Source organism: Heliconius melpomene, chromosome 2 (genome assembly GCF_056956725.1).
Source record: "Heliconius melpomene rosina isolate 202511_hmr_F chromosome 2, ASM5695672v1, whole genome shotgun sequence".
Lineage (NCBI taxonomy): Eukaryota > Metazoa > Arthropoda > Insecta > Lepidoptera > Nymphalidae > Heliconius > Heliconius melpomene.
In genome coordinates this window covers 7,720,561-7,744,834 of record NC_140390.1, presented here as the reverse complement: position 1 = coordinate 7,744,834, position 24,274 = coordinate 7,720,561, and the positions used below count along the sequence as shown (strand labels likewise).

General features: G+C 32.8%; 1 protein-coding gene and 1 long non-coding RNA gene across 4 annotated transcripts; both read right to left on the bottom strand.

Moving 5' to 3' along the window:
* Nucleotides 1–1,929: 1,929 nt before the first annotated feature.
* On the bottom strand, nt 1,930–21,111 carry LOC146540691 (uncharacterized). Of its 3 annotated transcripts, XM_085204060.1 has the most exons (10): nt 20,956–21,111; nt 20,656–20,712; nt 16,830–17,004; nt 16,660–16,726; nt 7,518–16,581; nt 7,320–7,420; nt 6,982–7,167; nt 4,702–6,866; nt 3,874–4,299; nt 1,930–3,653 (listed from the first exon to the last, which is right to left on the bottom strand). In XM_085204060.1, exons 3-10 carry the CDS (start codon nt 16,994–16,996, stop codon nt 2,312–2,314), a joined length of 13,518 nt encoding a protein of 4,505 aa, XP_085060186.1. In that variant the 5' UTR covers nt 16,997–17,004; nt 20,656–20,712; nt 20,956–21,111; the 3' UTR covers nt 1,930–2,311. The 3 variants fall into 3 exon arrangements, with proteins under 3 accessions (XP_085060186.1, XP_085060202.1, XP_085060195.1); XM_085204076.1 differs by lacking the exon at nt 20,656–20,712; XM_085204069.1 differs by lacking the exons at nt 20,656–20,712; nt 20,956–21,111 and adding an exon at nt 20,135–20,409.
* Nucleotides 21,112–23,280: 2,169 nt separating this feature from the next.
* Nucleotides 23,281–23,934, bottom strand: LOC146540690 (uncharacterized). The gene is made up of 2 exons (XR_014879145.1): nt 23,814–23,934; nt 23,281–23,499 (listed from the first exon to the last, which is right to left on the bottom strand). It is a non-coding gene; the product is annotated as an uncharacterized LOC146540690 (long non-coding RNA).
* Nucleotides 23,935–24,274: the final 340 nt, after the last annotated feature.

The window sequence follows — 24,274 nt, the reverse complement described above, 5'->3', positions numbered from 1 at the left end:
TTCATATAAGTATATATTAAAAAATCAAATTCACCATGAATACCGAATGTAGCAGAGTAGGCTCCCCACTTTCCACCCAAATGCCTGGAATTGCGAGTTAAGTAGCGTATTTCAACGCTGGGCCTTTGCCTTGGTGTCGAGCGAAGAAATGAATGGGAATCGAACCCATAACCGTCGTTACAGTCACACGTTTGCGTTCCTATACCATTGCTATCGAGCCTGAGACATCGACTTGAATCCCAAAAAGACTAAGATACGTCTACGAGTATATGCGACGCAAGGTTATGTATTAATTAGAGACGGAGAAGGCAAGGCTGGATGCACTTCAACTTCAACCAGCTCAAAGCGGCAAAGTGCAAGCTCTTAAAGCTCCTATTTTACAAATTCGCTTTCATAAAAAACGCCATTAAATCCTAGCGCTTTCACTTTGCAGCGTGTTTTTATGAAAAACGGTAATGTCATTTAATATTAATGATTCAATTTGAACACCATCGGTGGTGAAGTAAACAACGAAAACACGTGGGTTATTTTATATGAAACTCTTTAACTAGATTTATTCAGCTTTACGCTGTATAGCAGGATAGGCAGAGATAGATAGAGCAATTTTCATGACTGCGCATCAGGGTGGGTAGAGGGAACCTAGTGTTAAGAAGACACTCCGTTCTCCACTTTCTGCCGAATTCGGGAGACTGCGTGCAGAACTAAACACCGCACTCGACACCAGACCGAAGAAATGGAAATATCTATCATTATCAAAACACAAAAATCTTGTCAATATTTACTTGATAACAGCTTGGGGAATGGAAGTACCTTAATGGGAACGTATTGACTTAACACTAGGTTCCCAGATTCCCTCTGCCTAACCTGCTTTGTAGGGAATACAGCATGGAGCTAAAAAATATATATTTTGTACTATATAAATCTACGTTTAAAATATTTTATTTTTAAGTTGCTTAAGCTTTTAGTACGTTATTCTATAACAGTGACATCTATTGAAAAAAGACAGTTATTTTAATATCTATGTGAAAAGAACGAACTTTAAAAACTTTTCAAATATGACTGAAATACCGTCTGTATTTCATTGGTTTCTTTCATCTAAAAAAATTTCAATTTCAAGTTTAAGTCTACCACCTTTCAAAATATTTATTTAGTTACTACTAAGTAGACTCTAGTCCTAGGTTGAAACATATTTGATTTTGTTTTTTCGAATAAGTGTATAAAAAAAATCCTTCTATCATTTTCCCAGTTATTTTGTAAAAAAAAAACTTATTATCATTTTCCCAGTAATTTTTTATCGATATACTTAAAATATTTTCCTTCTCTTATCATAATGTTGTCAAATGGTACTTACTACCTCTTGTCTATAACTGCGACGACTTTGCTTTAGCGACGTGATGCAGCATTCCCAGAAGACTATAATAATTTGTCAGGGAACGTCCAGATCCTTGGGCTAAAATTACATGTCCCGGACAGGACAGTCTCGCTTTTCATGGTTTATTCCATGGTACAGAACTGTAGAAATAGAATACAAATAGTTTCTTTGCTAGGCTTATATTGCAGTTCAACATGTCACCTTCGATGAATTGTGTTGTTTATGTAATAAATAATTTCTCTATTTTTTCTTCACCCTTTTTAATAACTTTCCACTATGAAATTTATTACACATTGATTTGCAATCAAATATCTAAGTTTTAACCCAATAAACTTAGATATTTTTCAAATATCTAAGTTTATTGGGTTTTTCACTTAAACATTTCTTAATATAAGTATGGGAACACACGTTTTTAGATATATTTAAACAGAAAATACTTAATATTGTAATGAATTACAAATTAAATATTTAATTTACTCCTTATTAGTTAGTAGTAGTAAATTTATTAAATTCATATCATAAAATCTGGGTGCTAAACTATTAAATGAAAAAAAGTATGATAAAAAATATATATTGTAATAATGTGGAAGTGACATTTGGGCATTTACAACTAGAATACTTATTTATATACTAATTACTTATAGCTAAAATAGTATAGTCTTAATTCAAAGACAGACAAGCGTTTATTATTTATACTTTATATTGTAGATTTAAGAGAAACATTAAGGAACAATAACACAAATGCAGTTCGCAAAAGATCAATAGTTCAAATAAATCACTTATTAAATCTACAATGAGAAAATCACAGATCCTGCCACAAAATTTGGCTAATATAGAAAAAATACACAAAATCACAGGGTTTGTTCAAATGGACAACCAAAATAATTAGGTTTGATCATCATCATCATCATCAAATTCTTCTTCTTCTTTTACTAAACACTACTTTTTATTTAACCACTCTACTTCCACTCCCTTCCACTTCCTCACTGACACTTTTGGATTAATTTTGATGATTCCTTCCAACTTTTTCAAGGTGAAGTCAACCATTGTGTTACAGAAGGGCATTGCTATAGTGACATTCTCGAGTCCCTTAGTGGTTGGCATAGTTCCATAGTAAGAAAACTCTTCAGATTCACAGGGCAGGTTAAATGGCAACTTAGTAGTAGATTTTCTGGCACACATTTTAGAGAATGGCAATTTAGTTGTAGATTTTCTGGCAACTCTTTTAATTGGCGGACATTCTAAAATATCGTCTGCCTTTCGTTTGGCAGTGCTTGGTTCATCAAGATCTATACCACTTTGGGGCACTGACCTATATGCTGTAGAATATATGGGATTCGAGCTGTGATATGTTTTCACATGTAATTTCATATCTGTTATGCATGGGAACACTGTATTACAATTTCCACATACATACACAAGTTTCCTACAATTTTCATTTGTCAATTTGATCAGAATATAGTTAGTGGGAATGTTTGGGTGGTGTTGTCTATGGTGCTCGAGATACGCTGAACTGTCTTTGAATAACTGACGGCATATAGTGCATCTTGTGACAATATCGCTCTCTTTCCCAAAAAATGGCACTTCATTTTTGTGAGTGTGTATTTTGGACTCGCTCTCCGTGAACGTTTGTCGACAAACGAAACAAATAAGCTTGGCATTTTTGATATTCTCCTGTATCTTATAATATTCAGCTGGACTTTTCATCGGAATTTCAGTTGTTTTGTATACACGGGGTAGAAGTGCATGTTTAAGTCTCAAATGGGCTTCCATCGCTTTTTTTGTAGAATTCATTGAACAGTGCCCGCACGTGAATGGCTTGAGACCATAGTGACGTAAAATGTGATTATGCAGTGTCTTTGAAAGCGATGACACGTAATCACAGTGTGGGCACTTTGTTTTATTTCGGCATAATGGGTTCTTCTGTTTTTGTTCATCAATGACTAGTCTCTCATCATCACTGTCCGGACTGTTAATCAGCATGTTGCTCATTTGTTCTTCTGGAGTCGGTACTTCTTCTTCATAGCGTACAACAAGTAAAGAATTATCTGAATTTTCTGCAGGCTCCGGTGGCATATCGATATTCGTTTGTAATGGCACATAGTTCATGCTGAGCTTCTGTACGCGTATAACAGCTTCAATCCAAGACCTACGTATCGCCGAGTCTCTGGTAACTTCGACTGGACGAGAAGACTTGTCGGTGTGAGGACATGCACTCCTGCAATGGAACTGCGCCGCGTGATATGTTTGGAAATTCTTAAAACATTGACTGCATTGCCACCTGAAACATTGTGTTTTTTTATTATTTTGTTAAAACAAAATAAATGGCAATTTATTTAAAATTAAATAATGTTTAAAATTGTCATGTCTATTATTTCAAATTTAGGTTTCATTTGTAGAATATAAATTAGTAAATAGCACTAGTTGAAAAATTATGTATTAAAAAAGTAAGATTATTTCATTTAGATTATAACAAAATAATCGGTAAAGTCAGTACTTACCTTATTTTATTCAATTCACTTTCCAAATGATTTTGCATGGCAACCTCTTCCTTAAAAAGAGAATTACATTTTGGACACGAAAACGAAAAGTTGATAGTTGAACCAAAACTTCCAAAAGTCTTTTCCAAATCACTCATACTCATTTTTTTATGTCCACTTGTATATGGAGATGTTTGCAGAGGAACTGGTGGCTTGACTATAGTTCCAGAGATGGGTCTCAATATTTCTTCTTTCTGTTTCGCAAGATTTGCCTTATTCTGTTGTATTATGGCACTCTGATATTCTAGAAGTTTCAGTACCCATGTTTCTATTCGGCTATCTACTTTTAAGGCGACTGGCTCACGATTTTGTCTATGTTCAATTTGCATATGTTCCTTTAAGCCTTCTTTATGAAATGCTTTATATGAACATATGCTGCAACCCCATCTGTAAATAAATTATATTTTATATGTTAGAAATTTTTATGCAAAATTTGTGACAAAATATTTACTGTCACATGCTTGTGCATTAAACACATACATAATATACAAAGTATAAATGTTTGAGCTCTAAATTATTATAAATTTTACTGCAGTTTATATAATAAAGTTATTTATTTAATCTTAATCGAGTTTTAATATATATAGTTGTATAATATAATATTATAATTTATTATACATAGTTGTATAATATAATATTATATTATATATTAACTATTTTTTTCTAAGAAGTAAATCAAGGAATATATATGTCTACACGCTACATACAATCTTTTTATGCAATCTTTGATTTTCTTGTGATGTTTAAGAATGAAATATAAAGCTGAAACAAATAGAAAGATGTACATACTTTCTATATTTGAGCTCTTCATAAAGATGTGACTGCATAGCTTCTAAGGTGTCTTCTATGACAACTTTGCAAAACGAACACTTGTATTTAAGACCATTTGGCTCACAAAATTCACCGAATTCTTTGCACAAATCATCCAAAGTCTCTTTGGCAGGAGGGTCTACCACTTCTATTTTGACCAGATTTAGATCAATTTCAGGATTTATTATAGTAAGGGGAGGGACTACCGTCTCAGCCACTACTGGTGAAGGCAAATCTGTTGGTACCTCCGATTTTATCTTAGGTTCTTGATTTCCAAACTTTTCGCTCTGCTTTTGCCATCGAGGTGTACCATCAGGGTAATCAGATATGGTACCTTCTTGATAATAATAATAGAATATCTCTTCTGGTCTATCTTCATGAGATTTACTTTGGTGTTTCAGTATATTCTCAGAATTTGAAGTTCTAAATGCGCAATACGCACATTTATATTGCATTTTGGAGTTATGTTCTTTGGCACAGTGTTCGACAATGTTCAGTCGTAATAAGGTTTTAAATTTGCAGAGCCCACATTGCCATGGCTTCAAATCCATGGTCGGAGCGGCCGTTTGGGGAGCAGTTGGACTTGCCGGTACTGGAGCTCCTTCCTCTCTAACTATCAACACATTCCCACCTTTATGAACATCGGATATATGAATCTCCAATATTTGCCTTCTATAATGATAGTATGAGCATAACGAACAAGCATATAAATTCGTATCGTGCATTTTTAGATGGGCAATAATTCTAGCTGCCGTTAGAGGTTTAGTAGTATCCAAATGTTGATATGGTGGACAATGCACGCAATGGAATACACTTGTACCGGAATGCAGGGTCTCCCAGTGACACTTCAACATCGATTCGTCAACAGATATATAGGAGCAACTCTGAGCGCCGCAAGTAAGACGATGTTTTTCGGGAACATATTTAGGATAGCGAGCGGCTGCTTCTGGTGGAATTACTGAAGAAATGACGTTGTCTGTTTTACTCTTATCCATTCTAGTTGTGATGGAACTCGAAGCGAGATTCACCATTTTATCAAAATGTTTTTCGTTACTCTCCAAATGGGGTACTGGATTGACAGGGGCCGTTTGTGGCACTGGTTGCTGTTGGGCGTGCAGTTGCAAGTGTCTGACCATGTTGTGTCTCACTTTGGTGCTGAACTCGCATAGAGAACAATGTACAGAACCATCCAAAATTGGGTTAATTGGCAGCAAATGTATATCGAGAGGTCCGAATTTTTTAATTTTTTCTGGTGGTTCTGCGACTTTTTCTTTGCTGCCCTGTGATCTTTTTCGTCGATTTGGCCCCATTGCTTTCTTGCTGCCTTCCACATTTTTTGTGTTCGACGTAGGATTATGTTCAATTTTTTGATGCTCTCTAACAGCACCCAAGGTATTAAACGTAAGTAGACAGTAATGACAAGTATAAGTTCTTTCTGTTTTGAGGCCGTGAACTTTTGTATAATGAGTTGGTAAGTCACTTTTTAGAAATCGTAATTTGCAATGAGCACATGGAATAGGATCAAGTACGCTACTGAAGCAAGATCCTATGTGTTTTTTAAATCCATACATAGATTTCAATATGGAATTGCATTTTGAACATAAAAATAATTGTGATGGTGGAATTGCTTTTTCTCGTTTTAAATCTCCCATAGGCGCGCTTCCTGAGGTCACTTCCTTATCCCCAGATAAATCTACAGTGTTAAGGGGAACATCATCTTCATCACTGTCCAAGCATACTACATCACAATTTTGATCAGCCTTCTGAGGAGATTCTTCTTTCTCAGTCTTAATAATGGGTGTTAAGCTATTTTCTAAATATTTGTTTTCGTCAATTTGAAGCGGAGGAGTGACACTTAGTGGTGGTTGCGAAGACATTTCATCACTATTACTTTCTTGAGACAAAATTACATGTTCAGTTTCAGTTTGTTCAGTGTCTATCTCAAAGCCTTGTTCATTTCCGACATTTGTCGAAGCTCTTGATTCAGTTACAAGTGTCATCGGCGCAATTATTTTTTCTAATTCTGTCGATCTCTCCGCTTCTCTTCCCGGGTTTTCTTTTAGATCTCTTGGTGTGACCAAGATTGTACGCGTATCAGTTTTGCTTAAGTGCGCTAGAGGTAAAATCCTTAATTTATTTTTATCCTGAAATGTAAATTATAGAAAATAAATTAAAATTTCGAATTTCTTTGAATAGTTTTATTGTAATTCTTATTTTAATAATGTACAAAAATATATGTAGTACATACATTGTACATACCTTATGTGTTACTATCCTTAAATACGCCTTAGGAGGTTTGTGAGGATGACTTAATGATGAATGGTCAAATAATCCGGTTTCACTATCTGTACCAAAGACGCACCATACACACTGATACAAGTTTAGATTATGAACTTTTGTGTGGCTTATTAAATCTGATGCTGTAGGCAAATTCATGGAGCATATCTGAAAATTATAAATTTACCTTTGTAAGCTCAAATTTTATACAGCAATAAACAGCATTTACTTAAAGCAACATAAATTTTAATAAAATTGAAAGTAATGATTTTAAAACAGGTACCATAACATAGTCAGCAATGAATAGAAACCAGACTCACCCAACATGGAAACTCATTATCAGTCTTGTGTTTTTTAGACAAATGAGTTACATATTTTCCTGGGGTAAACGCTTTAAAATTACAGGGATTATTTTTTGTACCTGAAAACAAAATATATATATAAAATAAATATAAAATATCAATCAATAGAAAAAGTAACCATATCATATGTAAAAAACTGATATTAATGAAACCTACCTCGGCAAATATAAGGTTTCACCACAGTATCTCGCAACAATCGACCATCATCTTGATCAGCAGGGACCGTTTGGACCGGAGTTAAAATAATTGTTTTATTAGTAGAAGATTTATGAACTCTGTTGATGTGAGAATCTACCAATTGACCCGCTGCGGCACGATAAAAACACATGCTACATGCATATTGACAGCATCCGTGGTGCTTAAACACATGAGTTATCAAATCTATGGCATTATTCGAAGAATCATAGTCACAATAAGTACATTTCAAAGAATTCTCTCCACCAACCCGCATATGCGTCGAAGCATGAAGTAAAGCATCTTCAGCGCTATCTGATGTAAAGGAACAATATCGACCAGCACATTTAAATATTTGTGCCAATTTTGTCTGAGTCATCATTGCTTCTAAGACTACACGATGTTTATTTATGATTATTTCTGCTGAAGCCTGTTCATAATTATATTTTTTATCAATTTGTATTTGACTCGTTGACGAGAAAGTTAAATTTTGAATTGATTGGCTACTTTCAGGACCAAGGCTTATTACATTTTCTATAACGGGTAAGTTTTCTATGGGTTGCTGATGATCAGATATCTGTGTAATGAGGTCTGACATCGGACGTACGTTAATAAAAGACGTAATTGCTGATTTATCTTTGGATTCGATATTAGATGAGTTTGAATCCATTATAGGTAACTGTTTTTCAGATAGTTCTTCTTCTATATTGGGGAAATTACCATGTTTTTCTAGCATATGCGCTAAACAATCCTTAAAATCATGAATTCCTTGAGGCGTAACAATAACTTTACAAATGCAACAATATCCATCCCACAGTTCTTTATGCCTTAACTGAACATGTTTTTTTAGAGAAATTAAAAGACTTGTTTTATAATGGTAATCGTTTCCATTGATACAGCACAAATATTCCTTAGATCCAGTGGCAGTATATTTTATCTTAAAATGGGGGTAATCGACAATATCATTTACACTATTGTTTTTTTGTGTTTCATCATGATTTAATACACTTTCCTCATCACTGCGCGCGTGAATATTATACTGTGTATCATTGCTTTGAGGGTTTTCTCGGTGTTCACTTGATATAAGCTCCTTCTTAATAGCGCATATATCGTTATCAGTAAATTCTGTTATTTCACCTACTATATTATCAGTTTCAAATGTTATTTTGGACTGTATTTTAGTTGCTTCGATTATTTTTTCACTTTCATTATGTTTTAAAATATTTTGAATACTTTCATCGATAATATCGCTCTTAGCATCACAACTCTCTGCATAATTCTGATTCGATCGAGTACTTCTAAGTACACGTTGCGTTCCGACTTCAGAATTGTTAATTTCCTCATCTCGTTGAGTAGAATTATCCAAAACATTATCTAGAGATATTTTTGTAAAAGGAGCCAAGTTCACCGTGTAAACTGCAGTTTGTGTATCGTTATGGCGCGTTATAACATGGGTCTTAAGATTTTCTAAAGATATTTGCGTATAGTTACATTTTTGACACAGGTAACCTATAATTTGTCCTTCAACATCTTTAGGCGGTGGTGGAATATCTAATTTAAAGGGACATTGTATATCATTTGAGCATTCTGGACAATGCTGTTTATATTCCCCTGTATGCATGCTTACAATATGCCAAAAGAAATTTTCTAGAAGTTGTTTCTTATTGCTAAATTCTTCAAAACAAAATCTACAAGTATATTTTTTGGATGACACTTTGCTAATAATTTTAAAATTGGCTTTCATTGACTCTTTTATAGCCTCCTTCGCTATTAGTGGACTCATTCGTGATATTGGGATTTCAGAATGCGGGTGATGTTTTTTATAATGTTGAACTATTTCAAGTCCATTATAAGAACATAAGCGACAAGTATATTTAATTTGATTTTTCCGAAAGCAATATGTCTTGTCTGTAAAGCAATACGATATCTCAGATTTGTTCTGATTTTTGGGTGAGTTGTCACACAGTACATTAGGAGCTTTACGTTCAGATTTTTTCTTCTTATTCTTAACTTTAATAACACCCGCTTTCCAACCGCCCACTTTTTTGCGTTTAACTTTTTTTTTTGTTTCTCTACATAATTCTACACTAAGAAAGCTTTTTGAAGAACTTTGAGAATCACTTTCGGATTCAGAACTTTTTTCATCATTTTTCACTTCATTCGTAATTTGTGTGTCAATAGAAGAATCTGTTTCAAAAACGTATGGATCATTTTCAACTGAATTTTGTTGTGTCTTTGTTGTAGATTTAGGCCCAGCCTTTACATTAACATCTGATTTACGTTTCTTTTTGACATCTAATGGTGCAGATTCATGATAATCCGTACATAACTTTCTACTCTTTACTGTTCGCTTTTTTATTGAAATTTCTGTATGCTCAAATTCATCATGATTACTTGAATCATTAATTTTTTTAAGTCCCACGACCAGTTCTTGCGGATTACCTTGAGAAGAACCACTTTTTTCAATTTGTGATTGATCATTTTTATTATCATCAACAAGCTTCGCTAAACGGCACATTCTAATACCAGTAGCACTTAAAATATCATCTTTCATAAACATCTCTCTTATATCGTCTTGCAATTTCTGTAGTTCTCTCGACATTTTCTTACCCTGAGGCTTTTCTGCACGTAAATTTGCTATATCTGAACGCGTCGTACGCTTACTTTCTTTGGATGTGATTTTGTTAAATTGTTTCTTTTTCCCTTTTTTCGTGAGGATAGTTTTGCCTCCTTTTTTCTTGTTTTTAAAGTCTTCATCTTTCATAATTTCATTTAATTTTTCTGAATCTTCTATACTGTCTTCGTTTTCTGATTTGTCTTGGACGACATCTGTAATAGTTTTTATTTCTTCTTGCGTTCTTTTGATCAAGGGATCCTTTTCCAAAACAGGCGATTCCAGTAAATGTGCTTCATTATGGTTCTGTGCCTTATTTATATGCATAAGATCATCATCACCATAAATCTCTTTTGACGTTTGAGAAGTAATGCTACAATTTTCATCTTTACTATTCTGTTCATCAGATACATCACAAGAGTTATTTGATTCATGAACATCCTTTATCATAATATTTTCACAATTGTTACTATTTTTACTTTCTGTATTAGAAATATCTTCATCGTCAGAAACAATCTGACTAAGTTTTTCTAATTTCTTTTTTATCTTTTCATTCTCACTTGATTTATCACCTAATAATCCTAATAGTTCTTTTATTTTGCTTCTGTCTTGTAATATTGTCAAAAATGTCCCAATAGCTTCAATCTGCGCTATTGGTGTTTGTGATGAACCAGGTTCTAAAAGATTCGAAGTTTCGTTATTATTATGAGTAGACGTAATATCAGCATGCATTTCACACTTTCTTTCATTAGTACTGTCAGGTAAACTTTTAAGGACATGTTCGTTTTCATTGCTGTTTATTGTGCTATCAGGTGTAGATTCACTTAGAGCAATTTCTTCTTCATTTTGACTTTTTATATTATTCTCAACAACTGGCTTCTCTGCATCTTCTGAAGTAGTTACGACAGCTTCATTATTTTGTGTATCTTCTCTGACTATGTAAGCGATAATTTTATCATTTTCTTTTAATATATTATCACTATCAAAACGATTTGATTCCTCAATATTCGGATAATCATCACTAATATTGTTTATTTCATCTTCGTGTTTATCCAAAGAAACCTGTGATTTGACACACGTGGGTGTATTCTTTACATCGATTTCAGTCGGCCGTACAAGTGTACGTTCACTTAAAGATGGGTCATTTATAGTATTTAATTCATAGGTTTTACTATGCTCATCATTTATAAGAATATCTGACGTTTTGTTTTCATCATGCGCCTTGAATTCATTAGTCATTTTAGAGGTAATAATTAGAGATTCTTGTGTATGCTCTGCGATTTCGTTATCTTCTACACTTGTTATATTTTCTAACATTGTTTCCAGGCATAGATCTTTAGTAAAATTAGAATTTCTAGACAAATTTTTGGAAGAACTTAAGTCATGATCCAAATCTGCTATCAAATCATTTATATTATCTATAACTGGATCTGACACCACATTATCTGAAAATATTTCAAGCTCATCAATAGCAAAAATGGGATCTAGCATAATGCTATCCTGATTTCGAAGCTCTTTTTTTTTTGGCTCTTCAGAGTAAACTTTGTCTAAACTTGTTTCTTGGCGTACTTCGTCTATTAATTCAACATTACTATCCTGGAGAGTCACGTTTTCATTACGATTTGGCGGATATTGTTTTAGAATGGTAATATGTTTTTGTGTATTAGACGTAATATTAACAGATTTACTGTCTTGTTCATCTTCGTTGTTTGAGTCTGAATCATATATAATAAATTTGTTAGTCTTTTTTGTTCGTTTTATAGGTGATGTGTTTAATTTCTCGGACAGGTTTTTGCTCACTGATCTTGTGATTCTTTTGTCAGTACTTTCACATATCGCATCACCTACGTTCTCTTCTACTGCTTTATCTTGTTTTTTAGTAACGTCACTCACGTCAAATTCATTTTTTTCAGTTTTGGAACAAAATTGTGATAAATCCGTCTTAATTTTTTCGGCTACTTTATCAGTACTTTTAGACTTTTCATTCATTACAGTTTTCTTTTCAACTTTTCTATTTTGGTTTTCCTCTTCTTGTTTTTTCCCTTGCATTATATTGGTTTGTTTCTTTTTGTTATTTTTCTCTAAATTTGTTTTACTTAAGTTGTTTTTTAAATCTTTATTTGTTTCGTCATTTACCTTACTTTTTAATTTACACTTATCACTTTCTGTATTATTGTTTTCTTTAGGAGTTTGTTCATCTTGCGGTCGTCTAATTTTTGGTATTTTATAATTTTTCACTCCATATCCTGGTCCAAGGATATTTCCTTTAGAAATATTATCATTAGAATACACTATGCCATGTTTTCTTGTTTCTTGAGAAGTGCTACGACTTTTATCTCGATTTTTGTTTTTACACTCATGTAAATTTTCACGTCGTAATCTAGGATCCCTAGAATTTTTCCTAGGTGAGTACTGAGTGTTACTTAATGTTGATTTGTTATTTTGTTGGGTTTCATATATTTCCTTTCGGCTGCGATTATAACAATTCTTTTTGCAATCAGTATTTTTTTTTAATTCACCTTTTTCTGTTTGTAATTTTGCACTACTTAAATCATTTTCAAATTTAAAAGACCTTAAATCTTCCTTAATGTCTTTAAAATTAAGTGTATTATTATCCTTAATTTCTCTTCCTACACTGCAAGCACGTTTATACTTTACTTTACTTTCTTTCGTAACAAGAGTTTCATTTAAATCTCTACTAGAAAATGAATCTCTAATTAACGATCTTCCGACACTAGAAGCACGTTGTCTTCTTACATCAAAACTCGATTGAAATGTACTATTAATACTTGTATCAATAGCAAATGTCGGGTTATCATGGGATTTACTTACTTTAGAGATTGAACGTCCAACACTACGATCTCGAAATGATCCCGCATTTGGATATCGTTCACGAATATCTCTTGTTCTTCCGACACTTTTTTCCCGTTGATAATAACGTCTTTCAACATCATCATATTTTTTATATTCATGCTCATATCTGCTTTCATAATTTCTTGCGCTCGTACATCGATTTCGAGAATTACATCGATCTGAATCATAATCTCTATTATAGAAACGATTAGTACTAGATTCTCGCCGATAGTCTCTATAATTCCGGCCCATTTGTTCATAGGCTTTATTTCTTTCGTTTTTATTTACGTTTTGCTCCCTTTGACACCTACGAAAATCGTTCTTATTATGGTAATTACTTTGATCAGATTTGTAAGAGCTAGAGTTGAATTTTCGATCTTGGAATGGATCACGTTCTCTATTATCGTCACAGTTGCTAAAGTTATCGTAATCGGAATTTCTATTTAACCGTGGATCTTGGGAATTTTCATAGTTTTGGTTAAAATCATGTCTTGTAAAAAGATCAGATCTGTTAAAAGGTCCTTCTGATCTACCAAATGGTGGGAGCGAGGTCATACAATCAAGGTCTATTCTACCGAATGATGGATTAGGAGTAGGTGGACAGTCTAACCTCCCAAAAGATGGATTCGGTGTGGGTGGGCCATCTAATCTCCCGAAAGATGGATTTGGCGTAGGTGGGCAATCTAATCTTCCAAAAGAAGGATTAGGTGTAGGCGGGCAATCTAATCTCCCAAAAGATGGATTTGGCGTTGGTGGACAATCTAATCGCCCAAAAGAAGGATTAGGTGTAGGCGGGCAATCTAATCTCCCAAAAGATGGATTTGGCGTAGGTGGACAATCTAATCTCCCAAAAGATGGATTCGGCGTTGATGGGCATTCTATCCGCCCAAATGATGGATTTGGCGTAGGTGGGCAATCCATTCTTCCAAAGGAAGAATTTGGTGTATTGGGACAATCTATTCTACTATAAACTTGGTTTGATATTGGTAGGCAATCTATTCTGTTAACTACGTCCCTATTATCGAACATATTTCTGTCTGTTCTAGAGTCTTTTTGATATTGATCAAATCTGTTGTCTCTTCTTTGCATAAAGTTATTTCGACCATCTCGAAAATCAGGGTCTTCCCAAAAACAGGGTCCGTTATCGGAATTTTCCCATCGGTGGCGTTGGTTTTCAGTACTATCACGTGATTCTGAATTTGGAAACAATGGTGCGTATACATGCTTCGTTGATGACAAATTATCATTATCAAATGTTTGGCGTAAAGGTGTCATTTCAAAAGTTCGTGCATTTGGAGTCAAATTAGGTGCAATATTTGAAATTCTACTGGGAGTGGCATTACCTGCCATATTAGTTACAGAAGAAAAATTTGGCGATAATATACCAGGTGGAGTAACTATAGAATTTAATGTCGATGGTAAACTAGAGCTTTTGTTATGAAATAAATTTGAATTTGCTGAGGAATTACCAAAAGTTATTCCCGATCTTTGTATATTATATGGATTTGGGCTATCAGTTCGAACAAACGAATTAGATTCCCTGTTTACTCGTGGATCTATAAAATTTTTATCATTTTTGTTACTATCATTTTCTGCAGACAGTTTTTTGGGTAAACTTTCTTTGGGCAATGGCTTATTTATTTGTGGTATTGGTATTAATTTCCTCATGTCAACATCAGCATCAGAACTTGCAATCACTGTTTCAATAGGGTCGCTTGGAATAATTACAGGCGGTTTGATTCCTGTATCAGCGAAATCTTCGTGATCAGGCGACTTTGGAGCAAAATTGTTATATAAGTCATCTAATGACAAATCAGATTTATCCTCATCATCAGAGGTTGTGTCTATTTTAAGTTTTGTTAAAAAATTAAAACGCTCACATTCTTTTTCCGTTAATTTCAAACTCTGCTTTTTGGCAACGTCATCTTTGCTCATGTTTAAGGTGTTATCGTCACTTTCTTTGCATTTTGTAGGTGCAGCAGCCTTAGCTTTATAATTTTCTATTGATATTCTTTTCTTAGAACCAATTTCGTGCGCGTTTACTACTTTTGTTACTTTAGGAATGTGAAGTAGCGGAGTTGATGATTCACTTGGTACAACATCTGATGTTTCACTTAAAATTTCTTTTTTTAGAGCTTGTAATATATCAATTTCAGATACCTTTTTTGTTTCTTCTAATAGAGGTATTTCAGTATTTGTATTGGATTGTGGTATAATGTTATCAATTTTTAGACCTCCCTGTTCAAGTTTACTAGTAGTTTCCATTTTTTGTTCCTCTTTTGTTTCTATTGTAATAGTTGAAAGGTCACTATTATCTGAGTTAATGTTAAAATCGTTTATTTTGTCATTTTTATTTTTACATAAATCTTTATTATCTTCTTTATTTATTGACTTGTAGAAGTTAGGATTAGCAACTTCTTCGTTCTGTTTGTTTTCTTGTGAAACTGGACCTTCTGCTATACTTAATGAAGTCTCTATGGTTGATTTTGGTAAATTTTTATTTACCCTTTCAATAGATTCGCTTGCGAGTTTCAAGTCTGCTTTAATGTTTTGGTGATTTTCAACTTTAGAATCAGGATAGGACTTAATTTTGGATGTATCAACGTTGGGACCAATATCTTTTCCCTTATGACTCACACAATCATCCGTCTTTTTGTCGCACGTTTCAAAATCAGTCTTCGATTCGATAGGTAAACATGTATTTTGGTCTTCATTCGAGCTTTTATTTTTGTCAGAATTAATAACAAGGCATATTTGAATTTTACGCGGTTTTTCTGTATCTGTGGGTTTAGTTAAAGTTTTTGAAGATTTTTCTTTATCCATTATAACAAGACTCCCATAAATACTTTCTATAGCTTCACTTTCACTATCTGAGAGTTCGCCTTCCTCAATTTCTTCATTTTTGTCTTTTTTATCTTTTTTCTTATATGATTTTAGTATAATATCTGATATATCATCTTTTGCACCAGTATGTTTGAGTTCGCCAAGAATTTGAGTTCTTAATTCGCGCAAAGAATCAATGTCTACATCGTCACTACTACAATTTATTATTCTTGATAAAATATCTTTAGTGTTTAAAGAATTTAGACTTTCTTCTGGTACATTAAGAGTAATGTTTAGATCTTTTGATTTAAAGTCTTTTCTTGATTTTCTCCTTTCTTTTTTGTAATAAGAGGGAGAAGGCCGTCGTGGTGACTTTTTTGGAGATCGCCTACTATAAAGTGGTTTATTTTGAGTTGCGTCATCAATACGTTTTTGGCTAGTTTCGGGTGACAAAAGGACGCGAGTGTAATTTCTTTTTCCTACTGAAGAGGCTTCTTCTTCTACTGAAAGAGAAAATTCATCCGATGTTGAGGAGGTAGGCATATTGGGTCGTCGTTGAAACAGTGCAGGTTCTTTACTGCCTGGAACACAGAGTTCTTCAGTAGCACTGGCTCTTGCAATCTCCGGCAGTGTGTCTTCATTTTCAGTTTGTAATTTTGACGTTGCAGTCTTCAACTTTTTCCTTACTAAGTTTAAGTCACTTTGTGTGTTTTTAATTTCTTGAGGACTCCTATTTGCATCTGGGAAAGCATCTCTCTAAAATATACAACAAAAGATTAGAATTTGCCTAATATACTTTATATTACTATAACTTGCCATAAAAATAATACCAACCTGTTCAACTTTCGCGTATAAACTAATCAAAACTTGTTCACATTTACGCAAATTTTCCATATTCATTCTGCAATTTTTTAAAAATTTAAATCAATTTTCATAAGAAATAATAGAGTTCATTCCATAAGAAATAGTAGAGTAGAAAAAAACATAAAATGTATATTTTGCACCTTTTCTTTTTATCCATAAGAAGGTCTCGTAGAGATCTTATTTTATTCAGCTGTGCTTGTCGAGGATTGGAAGTAGTATTCGTATTCTCCAGTCTTTTAATCATACTCTCCAAAAACGGGATGTATTTCTTCATCTCCTCAAACTTACGGTCGTACTCCAAATCCATTTTGAAAGCTGAAATCAATATAGGGTTTTAAACGCGTTGTATCACGTTAATACAAAATTATATCATTGTTACGATGAACATTTTTTATTCAAACAACTTAAAACATTTAAAATCATACTTTTTATGTTGACTCCTAATTCGTAGTATCACACGAAAATAATTTCAATAAAAATTTTGACTGTTAACCTAGTTAACTAACACCTTTGTTTTAAACGGGATGCCTCAAATAATGAATATAAATGCAATATAATTCCTAACATAATTTGTTTACTTATATTTAAAATATTTTAATTCTTCTGAATAATGTGCAAAATACATCTCCTATATATATATGCCAATGTTAAACAAAAATAAATAAACATCTCTTTTCCATATTCACGCTGCATTGCGCATGTAACAGGATAAACAGAGGGAATCTAGTTTTAAGACTCTCCGCCCCGCACTTTGGGCCGAATTCTAGTTGCATTACGTTCTGAGTGGCGCCACTCAACGTCACACTGCCTCGACACCAGAACGAAGAAACGAGTGGGGAAAACGAGAAACTCAACTCAACTGTTAATGCAGGATACAGCGTAAAGCTGATTTTGACTTGCGTTAGAATAAAATTAAGAAATTCTAAGGTAAGCACGGTATATTTATGAAACTTTTTTCTTGACTACAACGAAATATTGCACGAATATAAATATATTAATTTTGCACGTGAAAAACAATTAAATGGTAAATGTTTTAAGTGAAATCGGTTTATTTGTATTAATAAAAGACAATATATGAAAACAGTACAAATTTACTTATATATAGTCCAGCTTTACGCTTCTAGTCAAGACAATCCAAGTTGACTATGTTTTTGAGGTTATTCACGTTTATTATTAGAGTAGCGGCCCACTCGCGGCTTCGCCCGCATCCTACCTATACAATCGTGAACACTACTGGGCTGTATAATAAATAAAACGTCATCGGCGGCGAGCGAAAGCGAAATAAACTCTTCCGCTTTATTATTCAATACAAATCAATTACCCTATTAAATGATTTTATATTTGGCATCAATCAATACAGTACATATTATATAAAATTACTTATCTTCACGCTTTATCTGGAAGAAAGTAGTGCTCGTAGAAAAAGATGATCGCATATAGGAAAGAATGACAAGTATTATATATTATGTTATATTATACAATTATATACATTACATCATTTTAGTTATAAGTTTTGCACAAAGATATATAAGATTTGTAATAACATGTAGTAAAAAAATTGTTATTGTATTAAATAAAACAATTTTTCACAAATAATAGGCATTGCAACGTTATAAAGATTAATTAATATATAACAAATAATTTAGTCGAAAGCGAATTACAAAACAATATACGCTATATCTTAATATGTAACTGAGAGTAAAAGAAAATTCGAGAATAAACATAGTGAATTGCTAACTATCCACTTTTTTAAATGTAAAGAATTTCGATCGGAACATCTATGTAATTGGAGTATAGTTAGTTCGTTAGTTGCAAAAATAAACTAAATCTTATAATTGCTAGTATTTTCGTAATGACTTATACTTGAAACACGATATGTACATATCTAGAATTCAAATTTATTAATATTTAATCAGTGCAACAAAAGTAACAAAAAACAAACAAACGGGGTGTTTAGCTCACCCCGTAAAACCGTTTAATAAAAAAAGATGTTCTTAGAAAACTAACGTCGCCACTATAGATACAAAATATGCTTCATAGTGTATGTGTGTGTCCACGAGACTATCCTTAATTTCAACAACTGACAAAACGAACATCTACAGTTTTCACTCGTATATTCCAAAAAAATATCCACATTTTATCGCGAGTTAAAATTCCAGAATAAATATGTAATTTATTAGCTTTTTTTGAATTCTTCAACTTAACAAATCACAAATAAATGCAAGTATCATGATCTACGAAAGTATCCGTATCCGTATCTTCAAGGGACAAGTAATTAAATTTTTTAACTTCTCAATACAATATCGTCGTCCCCGACTAACAAAATGATAACTGCTAAAACACGATATTATTTTTATACAATATTTAAATATAAATATATTTTTATATAATATAAATCATTTTTTTTTCGTCATTAATTTCAAAGTCATGAAATATAAAAATTATATTCATAGCTTATTTAATGTACTCTAATACAAATTCGACATCTTTTATCTGACAATCTTCTTCTTCTTCCTGGGATTAATCCCGGCTATTGCCAGGGTCTGCCTTCCTACTAGACCTACTCCACTTTGCACGGTCTTTTGCGTTATATAATTTATCTGACAATCATTGTTACAATATTATTCTTTAAGACTGTTTACATTAAAGGCTGACTTCATAATTAAGGTTTATCGAAACATTCCAAAACAAAAATGCAATCATATTTTAAAATACAGTCAGTTTTCAGTTTGCACAAGAATAGAATGGTAAGTTAACTGTAGAAAAATAATGAATTCTTTTTTCGTATTATTCTATTTATTATATAACTAGTATTTGGTGGACCTTATATGTAATTCTTAAATAAGTAACGAGAGCGTAAAAAATAGGTTTCTGAGGAAATTTGTATTTTCATTATAAGACTTATTATTTTTCGAGTAATCGGTAAAAGCAGCTTTTTGTTTTTCCGGAAAGTTTCGATTTTGCGATTACCATTTCATTCTCCGGAGACGGCGATGTTTATAATTTTTAGTGTTTACAATTGAGTTCAAAAATATCAATCATTTTCACTAAAAGCGAATTAATATCGAAATAAATTTCAACTTGAAGCCTGTTTTAAGGCACGTTCACATTCACCGTTTGTCTTATTTCCGAACTGAACATTACCATCATTAAGTACGGAGAGTTTAAGTTTGACAAGTCCACGTCGACAAATCGTTAGAACGGGAGAAAACTAATACAAAATATCAAAATCATAGACTTACTAACACGTATATGGAAAAAAAACGTTGGGTCACTGCTGATTACATAAAACTGCACTATATAAAAAGATTTAATTTCCATGACACTATATAAAAAGATTTAATTTCCATGGCGTATGCGAAAAAATGGCGCTTGACGATATCCACACACTCCCGTTTTATTCGCGTTCGCGGAATATTAAAAAGGGATTATATTTAGCAATTACCTTAATAATTTTCGAAGATTCACTTATAATTTATAACTTAAACATAATAACAAGAACAATATTGATGACAAAGAAGAAATAGAGCGCCAGCGCCGTCGTGCCTTCCGTTCTGCGGCGTAGAATGAAGTGAACGACAAGATGGCGTCTGGGTGCGGCGTCCTGTCAACAATCAGCGATGTCTGCTGTCCCGCTCACCGCCACCACGAATATTTTTTCTATACAAAAATGTATATAATAACGGGACAACTCCAGTGCACTTTCGACAATGTAATAATATATCGAATTTCGTCTTTTCATATTTTGTAATACATTAATATTATACGCGTTTGTTTTTAATAAATTTATTTGAAAATTATACATTTTATTTATTATTTATAATCATTTTGCTATTTAATTGTAGCTGCAGTGTAAGAATATATATTTATTTTTATAAAGAAGCAGATGTATATCTTAGGTATAATTATTTAGTAGTCATGTGCTTACGTAAACTATTAACTATGCAAAATCTCTACTAAACATACCTTTTGCATCCGAACCATTTTAATAGTTATGTAAGCTGTCGGATCCGGCTTGCGCAGCTAATAAATATAACGAGTATCATTAGTACATGCATACTATCCAATCTGTTACAAATTTATCTTTTAAATATTGAGAGTATACCTACTTTTATTTTTTTATTACAAGATTGTACACAGCAAAAATATTATATACATGACACACTATCTGAAGTAATCAACAAAGGCGTCCGCCATTACACGCAACGCATGGAACATTCCCCAGTCGTAAGCTACAAGGATCGGACTAAACAATTTGGCACTAACCTTTTTAAAATTATAATACTAAAATAAAGTAGACAAATTATTCAACACAATGATGGAGCACACGAGAGTTTATATACATTATTTCTTGAGGGTGAATGTACGGTGACCCTATAACTATCATTTGTCCGTCTCTCGGGCCTCAACGACACTGTTTAGACCGTGGTATGAGAACAGTAATGCAGCGATCGATGTATTCGTAGATTGTAGGCGCCCCCCTCGGGCCCGACTCCTCGCATTCGACGAGCGGACGCCAGTCAGTGGAGCAGCCTTCCTCGAGTGTTGACGATTTGTACTTCTCGTGATATTACTTTTTTTAATATTAATTACGCTACGTAGCAAATGCGTATGCCGTTCTACGTTCTTTGACTAATCCAAATTAATTTACAAGCGTTTGATTATTGTTGATCGGTAATCATTTACGATTTATCGTGATTATTATTTGCGTTCTATATTTGTTTTTGTGACGTCATTCTTTTTCGTACCAGTATCGCAGAATAACAGTGAAGTGACTCTCGGTTAGGTTTTCTACAGTAAAATAAATACTGATTATCGCCTTTCGCTTAATGCTACGTGATTATTTTGAAAATTATATAAATTAGTCGTATTGAAATACGTGTTACATAGCAACTTTTTTAATTTTGGAAGGTATGTGTCGCGCATTTGCTTAAAAACTTTTTGGTGAAATAAAAAAAAATAGTAGAATTTAGAATCATTTCAATATGTCAGTGTCAGAAGTAGAAATATGAAATAAGTATTTTAAAACTTTAATTGAACAAAAGTATTGCGTTATACTCGTATATTATAAAATAGGTATTGGATATTGTAGTTACCAGGCGACTTGTGTGAACGGTATAAGGTTGATAAGTTATCAAAAGTGAAACTATACATATGGGTCTAGCAATTACACTGAATCATTTAGCTGTAATGACTTCTTAATAACAATATTTTTGTGTATACTGTAGAAGCCTGTCTATGGTTTAAAAATATAAAAATAAAATATATATTTTTATATGTCTTGTAGCTTGTGAGCCTAAAAGTTAAGTAAAACTTGCAAAAAATGTTAATCCATTGAGTGATATCTTCTTAGCTGAAGTTATAGAAATCATAAATATTTATTTATGTATTTAATATTATTTTCCTCAATTAATAACAAAGAAATATATGACAAATGGAATGGTATAAGTACTGCTTTTATCTATAAATTTATCTATAGGTGACGTAACGATGCGCAACTAGGATATTTTACTAAAATTATTAATCTAACATTGGAGCAAATTAACAAATACTTAATTTGAAATAAAATACTGCCAATGATTTAATTACCCTTGCTTTACTAACATTGTCTTTCGACGATAAGGCATTCCTAAATTGTTTTATGGTAGTAACTCGAACTAGTATACTTTTTATGGTTACAAAAGGTTCCCACAACACCACAACGAGACACCGTCGTAATTTACGCCCCGTAACGCCTTATTTATTTTAATTGGCCTGATTTTGATGACTGGCACCTACGTGACAAAAAACCACGCTGATATAACATTTTCATTTTATATATACATCAATGAGCACCAAAGTCTTCTCTTCTTCTCTTCTCTTCATATAACAAAGTAATAAGAAAGTCCATACTTCACTCCAAGCTGTGTAATTCAGTAAATTGCAAATGTTTTTACACTTTATTGAATTACATTTGTGATTTAAATGCTTCGGTCAGTCAATGTAATATATTGTAGGTACAAGAAGAGCTATGGAATTGTAAAATACGTAAAAAACACATATTTTTCTCTTCAAACTCAGTTTATTTTTCTTGCCTACTATGAATTCGGTTTTTTTTTTTGAAGTTTTGCATGAACTTATTTGGGTTATCAAGAAAAAAGGAAAATGGACTAAATAGTATTTTCAAGAAAATAACAAATGAGAATGTTATACATTTTAAGCAATAGATTATAATAATTAATTATTATAATCTATTGCTCGTAAGACTTCTGCTAAATGAGTAACTCGAAGAGGTTATTGGAGGGCTTTTTTTTGAGTGCTAACTTCGCGTAATTCAACAAAATCAAATAATCAACTTTAATAATAACATTTTCTGTTGTATTCAGCTTAGTAAGTCAAGAATGGGCATAAGCTAGAGGAATATCAGTCTCGTGTTTCTTTACGGGGCCAAAGTTTAATTATAGCGCTACTGCGTGGAGATCGTCGGAGACGTCAAGATAAAGAGGTGTATTGCATTCGTTCGTTCGTTGTATTGTTGATAAACGTATTTACACATATTCGACTTGCGATATTGACAGGTAAAATTGTTTACCTATTAAATTTTGAAAACCAGAAGAGATTAGAAAGTATAAAGTGAAAGCGTATTCGTTTTGAGTGTCTTTAGTCCTTGGATTATGTGTACTTTCATTGTTAGGTACACCGTATAAGATTTTCGGTCTTGTTACTAATAGAATATACTGCCTGCTTGTATCTTTTAAGCAGCTAAGTATCTGGCTTCTATAACGCTATATAATCACAGGTATTTTTCTGACTCTATTTAATCTACGAAACCTGAAAACAAAAATATTTTTATTCTATTGTAGACAATTATAAACAATATAGTTATTGTCTCTTTGTCAGAAGAAGTTATCAAGTAGGTAGAAGTTTTGATAAATAGAAATTTTCAGAAACCGGCTTCTTTTATTCTTCTAGAATAAAAGGAGCATAATTTTTTTTTAATGTTTTATATTCATAACGGCATAAAAACTATTTAAACATTTAACAATGCTATACTTTTATTGCTTAAGACAAGTTTTTCAAGGTTTTTTAGTAGGTCTTGCATATGATTATTTTAGATAGTATTTTTTATAAAATAAGAAAAATACATGTTGAATATGGATGAATACATCTGGGTCGTAACTCGTTATAAATTATATCTGCCCATTTTCCTTTAGAAGCCTTCAAGGGCAGCGACTAGTGTATTGATTTCGTTACAGCTCACGAAGAAGGCCGGCTTCAACCGAACGTATACGAAGAAATGACGTATGATATGTTGTCACAGATAACAAAATGTCTGAATTTGACACCAACTTTCAAGTTTCAATTTGTTATATAATTAATTTTGAAGAAAATAAGTAAGGTAGCCAAAATTTTATCGTTTGAAATATGATTTTTCATTTGTACTGACGTGATGAAATTTTATAATTCTTGGAAATACTTTCATGAGGCCGTCGTGGCTCAGCGGCATAAGGGTGTGACTGCAACGCGACGGTTGTGGGTTCGATCCCCACTCGAGGAAGTGAAATATTTATTTACGTTTATATTTCCATTTCTTCGTTCTGGTGTC